The sequence below is a fragment of the Atta cephalotes genome, assembly GCF_000143395.1.
Source record: "Atta cephalotes unplaced genomic scaffold scaffold00050, whole genome shotgun sequence".
NCBI classification, from domain to species: domain Eukaryota; kingdom Metazoa; phylum Arthropoda; class Insecta; order Hymenoptera; family Formicidae; genus Atta; species Atta cephalotes.
The window spans coordinates 276,768-284,140 of NW_012130114.1; the positions used below are offsets into that span (position 1 = coordinate 276,768).

The 7,373-nt window shown below is 34.4% G+C and overlaps 1 protein-coding gene across 1 annotated transcript; it reads right to left on the minus strand.

Moving 5' to 3' along the window:
* Nucleotides 1–225: 225 nt before the first annotated feature.
* On the minus strand, nucleotides 226–1,942 carry LOC105622917 (mRNA-decapping enzyme 1B). The gene is made up of 4 exons (XM_012204325.1): nucleotides 1,734–1,942; nucleotides 1,083–1,536; nucleotides 556–1,008; nucleotides 226–465 (listed from the first exon to the last, which is right to left on the minus strand). The coding sequence occupies exons 1-4, from the start codon at nucleotides 1,940–1,942 to the stop codon at nucleotides 226–228; spliced, it is 1,356 nt and encodes a 451-aa protein (XP_012059715.1).
* Between the last annotated feature and the right edge of the window lie 5,431 nt (nucleotides 1,943–7,373).

Sequence of the window (7,373 nt, forward strand, 5' to 3'; positions counted from 1 at the left end):
ATGTTCTATTCTTATATCTGCTTTCTAATCTTCGGCCAAAAAGAAATTTTCCTTTTCTTTAAAAGAAACTTATCTTCTCAATTGAAGGTCGAGCATTACATATCATCTATGTATGTACATGCACGTAATGTAGGAATATTGAGATTTAGCTTAGTGATGTTCCTTTTGTTCAGTCATAACCCTTACAATGGGTTTTTTTGCAATTAATATAATAATATAATGAGTTTAAGAAAGTATCTCTCCAAACGATTTGACATAGGCCTCGTGAAGTTTGTTGATGAAATCCGGATCGCTTTTCAACAAATAATTGAATGCTTGTAAAAGTTGATTCCTCGTTAGTGGCTCTAACGGTCGATTTAAGGATTCAGGTGGACTAGGAGCGGCAAACATCACAGGTGGTATCAATGCTGGTGCCGAACCTCTTCCTGACAATGTAGACGCTGCCGGGATAATATCGTCTGACGACTAAATCAGGATACAGAAAGAAAGAAAAAAACAATGACTTTCGAATATACACATGCTTAATAAACACAAAGATAAAATTTTGTTTCTTACCGTACTTCCGGAAGCATGAGCGAATAATGACGCAAGTGGATTGGCATTATTGGTATTAGTAATGTTGGAAACTTGATGATTTCTTAAAGTAGAAGACGTTACGTTGGTTGGCGACTGTATCCTGAGGAATCCAGTCGACGCATTTAAATCGTTAACATTTTGAGTAACAGGTAGTGGCGGCAAATCTTGAGAAATCGGCGCTGATGTGGATATTATCGATTCCTGTTGCAAAGTTGCTTTACTTCGTTTTTTAGACTTGTTTGTGGATGGAATCGTTGTCGATTGTGATTGATGAGATGGTTGGGGTGTCACAGATCTCTGCTGTTTCTCAATATGTTCTAAAGTATGCGCTGCCGGATGAGACATTAAACGTGCAAGTAAAGGTTTACTTTCGACCACAACCGTACTTCCTGGAGTCGGTTGGTCGCCTGCTTTGAAATGTCCAGTATTCACCTGGTCGATACAAGTGATATAAGAGATAGAGAAATAATATGTCAAATAGAGCAGCAAAGAGATACAACGCTAACCTTGGCTTTAGCAAAGAAGTCCATTACACTTTGGGAAGTGACATCAGGTCCTAAGGGAGCAGCTAAAGGTCCAGAAATATTGTCGGTCATGGGTGTAATCGATGGAGACTTTGATCCTACTATTGTGCTATCGCCTTCGCCACCTCCGCCGCTACCTCTGCTCGTGTTAAAGTCCTCTTGTGCCTTGCTAAGCATGCTGAATATGTCCACGTTATTTACGTTGGGTCCAGAGGTCTTTTTAGCTTTCAGTAACGGTTTGTTAGTGATTTTGCGATTTTCTTCACATTCTTTCAGAAGTTTATTTAACATATTTGCGATGCGTACACATTCTTCTTTTTCATAAAACCAAATACCATAGATGTTGCATCTAGAATTTCTATAGAGCAGAAATGGTTCCTGCAGTTGTAAATCTAAACCTGGAGCAACTGGTTCCACTAGATTGTTTGTATTCAATCTGTAACAAATATGTATATATATCATTTCTATATGACATTTTTAGTTATTATTAATATAAGATGGATGTGCAAAAGATACTAAACTTGGATAAAAATAATTTACAAATCTCTCGAGTAAATCACTGGCGATGCAAAGTAAAACGTCACACTTATATTTTTCTAGCTGGTAGATATATAACACCTCGGTATATACTACCTGTTCATTATGAGAATACTGTTGTATGGCTCGCCATTCCTCGAGTACAAAAACAGAGCACCCTCGATGTCGGTCTTTTCCCATTCATTTTCATCCGCGTTAAATGTATACAGAGCGACGTGGGTCGCAGTTTCCAAAATATCCTTCACGTAGGGATCAACTCGTTTCAAAGCAGCCACGTTCATTCTCAACTCGGTTCGATCCGTCATGCTTACAATATTAGTGACGACTATGATGATGATGATGATGATGATGATGATAAAGGTGATGATGATGATGATGATGATGATGATGATGATGATGATGATGATGATGATGATGATAATAATAATGATGATGATGATGATGATGATGACGATAATGATGATATCGATGACGACGATAATAATGATGATGATGATGATGATGATTGAAATCAGGCAATACGTGAGATTCGATAATTATAAGCAGCTTAGCGTTAGCGCAATGATTTCTCTATCTTTTCTCCACCGGTTAATCAACAATGACACAGAGAGAGAGACAGAGAAAGAGAAAGAGAAAGAAAGAGAGAGAAAACCGTATTTTCAAATAATCCAAGCAGCTGCTCTCACAATAAACGACATACTAGTTTCTAGGCTGCCGTCATAAGATGCTAGGGCTATGTTCCAAAATTTGCTGCCAGTGCTGAAAAATATACAGTATACGTGACGTAAACTGTAGATTTTCAGCGCTGGCAGTGAATTTTAGAGCATAGCTAGATAGCAGACACTTGCAGCATACTGCAACAGCACAAAAAGAGTTGGCATACGAAAAACTTAAGGCAGTAAAGCGGGGAGCATAGATACTTGCATAACGCATAACACATAAAACATAAGAAATACAACCAATCAGAATTCTTTATTTCATAGAAAGGAAGAAAACAAAAAACTTTGATTGGTACATTTTTTTATGCATTTATTACGTATTATGCGTAATGCAAGAATCTGTGCTTCCCGCTTATAGTCATTCTACAATAAGCCATTAGTCATAAATCAGAAATTAAAAGTTGGACATTGACGACTGTGATTGATCAATTTCCATCTTTTAATTTTTAATTTATAATTAATAGCTTATTGTAGAATGCGTACTATGAATGAATGCTTCTACAATAAGCCGTTAGTCATAAATCAGAAGTTAGAAGCTAAAAATTAACTAATCACAGTCGTCAGTTTTTAACTTCTGACTTCTGATTTATGACTAAGGGTGAAATCACAATACGGGAATCAACATGACAGAGAATGCGTGATTCGAGCAGTCAATCGTGGGAAAGACATGGGATAGAAAAATGTGGAAGAGTGCTGATTGGCTGTTCGAATCACGCATCCTCTGTCCCGCATGCTGATTCCCGTATCGTATAATTTCATCCTAATGCTAGGCTTATGGTAGAATGGCCATTAAATGTACGTACGTAACATGTGAATTTCAAATTTTATTGTAGTGAATACAATTTCAATCTCTGCAATTGATGGTTGGAATGAACATACTTCTGGTCACTGGACACATGGGCTTGTGTCATCTTTAACTTTTCAAAGTTTCTGCAGAGTTCAACTTGTGTATTTAATTTCATTACAAATGTGAAAATCAGAGATATCTTGTTACTGTGATTTTTAATTCCCGTGTATGGAAAAAAGTTACTATTATGATATAGCGTGGCAGGGTATTTCGCTGCAGATGCTTAAGATCCTTATTAGATGTAGATGCGCTTCTTCTCAAATTAATACTCAAAGATTTTTCCTTTTATCTGATTAATTTACTCAGTAAACCGCATGTAACTATTAACTTTTGATCTAGTTTACATTGTTCACTCTAGCCTAGCGGCAAGCTGTCATAGAGATTGCAATTGAAATTGCGTTCTGTTATTCACTACGAAAATTAAAAATTTACGTTATAAATACTTTACAAAATCCTAAAAATTTTAATTACAGAGAAAAGTATGGTTGGTGATTGAAAACAGAATTCTCTACATTAACTTAACCTCAACAACTATTAAATCTCTCTGGTTAAATGCATAAACTTATAAGATAGAGCATTCATACGAGAGAAGCTGAAATAGGATTGAAGGACAGCTCTACTCCAGACAGTTGTTTCTCTCTTTTACAGTGAGTGATGGGAGGCCAATCAGCTTAATCGTAAGGCCAAATTCTCGAATGTTTATCTTCGTTGCTCTCGGCCACTTCCTAGTTTGCCGCGGCAACCAATCAATTCACCACTAGAAAAGAAGAGAAGTCCGTGATTATTTCTTTCTCTTTCTATCAAGTCTTAGTTTCTCGTATGAATGCTCTGTCTATCTTATAAGTCTATGTTAAATGCTACCAACGCTACGCCGGGATCGGAGCTTGCTAACGCTATCGCGCTATTGGCTCCACGAACAGCGTTAGTAGCGTTTGTGTTCATAGCATGAATAGTGTCTCCCCGAATGCATCTAGTATCGCAACCAATATGATGGCAAAATTCAAATCTAGCTAATAATCTAGCAGGAAAACAAGCATTGTGTGCCACATGTTTTACTCTACACTCTATTACATCACTTTCTGACAAGATAGCAGACAAAATGAATATTTTTGATTTATTTATATCTATATAATTTAGGAAATTTGGAAAAAGCATTTAAATATTTGGGAAATAATATAAAATTTTTTTAGTGAAGAAGATTAGTTGAATATAATTAAGTTTATGATTAAATTGATTTCTTATTACACATAATTTCTTACTACGTATAATTAGATGCGAGTCTAATTGATTAATTTTTGACGATTTTAGGTTTGCTATATATTCATTACTATATCTATTACATCTATACTACACCCGGGCTTTGTTCGTTTTCGTAATGTGTAAATCTATTGAATTACCAAATAGTGACTTTTCCCAAATGAAAATAATAATAAAGACGTCTTCCCCAAATGATTTCTAATCGATTCCATTTATAAAATACATTAAATAAGATCATTGCTAACTTAACGCATGATAAAATTTGTTAATTACAAGAAAAATTATTACTATTTCCCAAATGTTTAAATGCTTTTCCCAAATTTCCCCAAACGATTCCTAAATTATATGGACATAAATAAATCAGAAATATTTGTCTGCTATCTTGTCAGTGATAATGTTCAGTTAACACGAACAGATTTAGGACAAGTGAGCATGTCACCTAACATAACCTAATCCACTCGAACGGGTCGGATTTGTGCCTCGTTTCGAGTATTTTGTGTTATCTCGATTATTTGAAAAGCATTTTTATACAAAATAAATGCGTTTTTAATAAATATAAAAGTTATATTATATTTTTATATTATATTTTATTTTATTGTATTAATATTATTTTTTTCATTAAAAAAATTTTTCTAATTTTATTTATTTTTTTTATTTTATTTTTTATTTTATTTTATTAATATTATATTATATTGTTATATATATTATATTCTTATATTTATATAAAAAACACCTTTATTAAATGCATTTTTATACAAAATGAATCTGAAATATTTTTTTCGATACAATATGTTTTCAACCGCATGCGTGCGTAATATGCCTCAATTATATCACCTTCTGAGGTGAAGCAAATGGAGTGTGCTCTTAATTGATCCATGAAATATGCTCTAACGCGATGCAAACATTTAGCCGTCATGTTGGTTTCGGTGACGCGAACGTATTGGAGCGTGCAACGCGAACAAACCTTATATCTTCAAACAAGATGAAAATTACAAAAGCGAGCAAATTTACTAGATGTTGACCAATGAAATAATCAGTAAATTCGCTCACTTTTATAATTTTCACCTTATTTCAAGATACAGAATCGATCCCTTGGGCTAAGACGTAAACTTAAGCCGACGCACAATGAGCCAATTAGGCTTTGCTTTAGATTTATGTAATCTAATGGAAATGAAAATAACAGTAAACTTATCCATAATCTCGTAATAAGGTAAATTTCAACCGATTAAAATCCTTAGGGATAAGTTTACTGCTACTTTTGTTTTCGTTAGAGTGCGTAGATCTAAAGCAGTATCCTGATTGGCTCATCGGCTTAAGTTTACTCATGTCTTAAGATTACTGTTATAGAAGGTATATGCTATGGCCTTTAAAATCTATTCTATAATAGTTGTAAGCGTAGTTATAAGTGGTTGTAGTTGTAAGAATTGACCAGTTAAATATTCTCTTCAAGCCGGTTTTATATTAGTTGCAAGTCGATCGCAAGTTTGTTGCGACAGTCAATTTAAAGTTTGCATTTTGAAATCAATGCTTCATATTGAGTGTCACAACAAACTTGCAATCAGCTTGTAACTAATGTAGAACCGACTTCATATTTGATTTGATTGGTCAATTCTTACAATTACAATCACTTACAACTACGTTTACAACTTATAGAATAGGCTTTAAAGACCATAGCACATACCTTCCATAACAGTAACCATAAGACATACCGTAAGGATCAATCAATTAAGAGTTCAAAAGAATTCTCGACTGGGATTAGCTCGTTCTTACCATACGTCTAATAGCTCCTGCACACAAAACGCGGCAACGCTTGCCGCGCGGCGGAAGTTGGCGCAATAGTCAATCAAAGTCTTGTTTGTTCGGAAGTAATACATATATAATTTCCTACACTTACAACTACGTTTACGATTATTGTAGAATAGATTTTAATCGTGTCGTTAAGGGCTACCGCAGATAAAAAAATTTCTGTAACAGTATTTCCCTATTACAGTCGAACAGTAATGCTCAATTGTACTTGGTTGGTTTTTACATTCTGATCCGGATTAAATCCTCGGTGGAAACTAGGCCACTGTTCAACTCCAATTTAGCGTTTACATCAACTTGGGTTAGAAAATGCTTCGCTATTGACGTTACATGCTCTACCAATAGGAGGGCACGAAATATCATTACTTCGATCCAAGTAATGCAAACTCGGTCGGGCCGAAAACGCTATTAATTTTTTACTCTAAAGCGGAGAACATAAATCCTTGCATAACGCATGAGGCTTAAGAAAATGAATCAATCAAAGTGCTTTATTTCCTTCTTTTTCGTGAAATAAAGGACTCTGATTGGTTGATTTTCTTATGTTTTATGGTTATATAATGCATGATCTACAATGGCAATAGCAATAGTAGATGAGATTGTAAGAGTAACAAATTGATTGAATGAACCAATCACAGTTGAATGTGAGAAGAATAAACGACTGTGATTGGTCAATTTCTTATTCTTATCCATTACTGATATTACCATTGATCAATCACAGTTGATTATTTTTCTCATATTCGATTGTGATTGGTCAATTTTTTGCGACTTAAGATCTTACGACCGCTACGACTTCTATTGTAGATCTCGCATTAGAGTCTGTGCTCCTCGCTATAATCACTTAAATTTTAACAGGCACGCGAATTTCCATAAGTACTGACGTCTTTAGTATTTCGTGTCTATATCTTTGAATTAAATGTAAAATCTATATTATTGATAGACAATTATAAATTCGTTCAAAATCTCGAGAAACAAAGTGAGTCAAGGTAGCATTTTTTCGATTATTAGCGAATTTTCTCGCGCAAGCGAAATAAATTTCTACTACATATATAATTGCATGTGTGTGTGTGTGTGTATATATATATATATATATATATATATATATATATATAC

What these genes read in the sequence shown, in the direction of transcription:
- LOC105622917 (XM_012204325.1), bottom strand. Translation starts at nt 1,942, where the DNA reads ATGACGGATCGAACCGAGTTGAGAATGAACGTGGCTGCTTTGAAACGA. An exon ending in AGTATTCTCATAATGAACAG is followed by an intron (nt 1,537 to 1,733) that starts GTAGTATATACC and finishes TATTTGTTACAG; the next exon opens with ATTGAATACAAACAATCTAG. An exon ending in ACTTCTTTGCTAAAGCCAAG is followed by an intron (nt 1,009 to 1,082) that starts GTTAGCGTTGTA and finishes TGTATCGACCAG; the next exon opens with GTGAATACTGGACATTTCAA.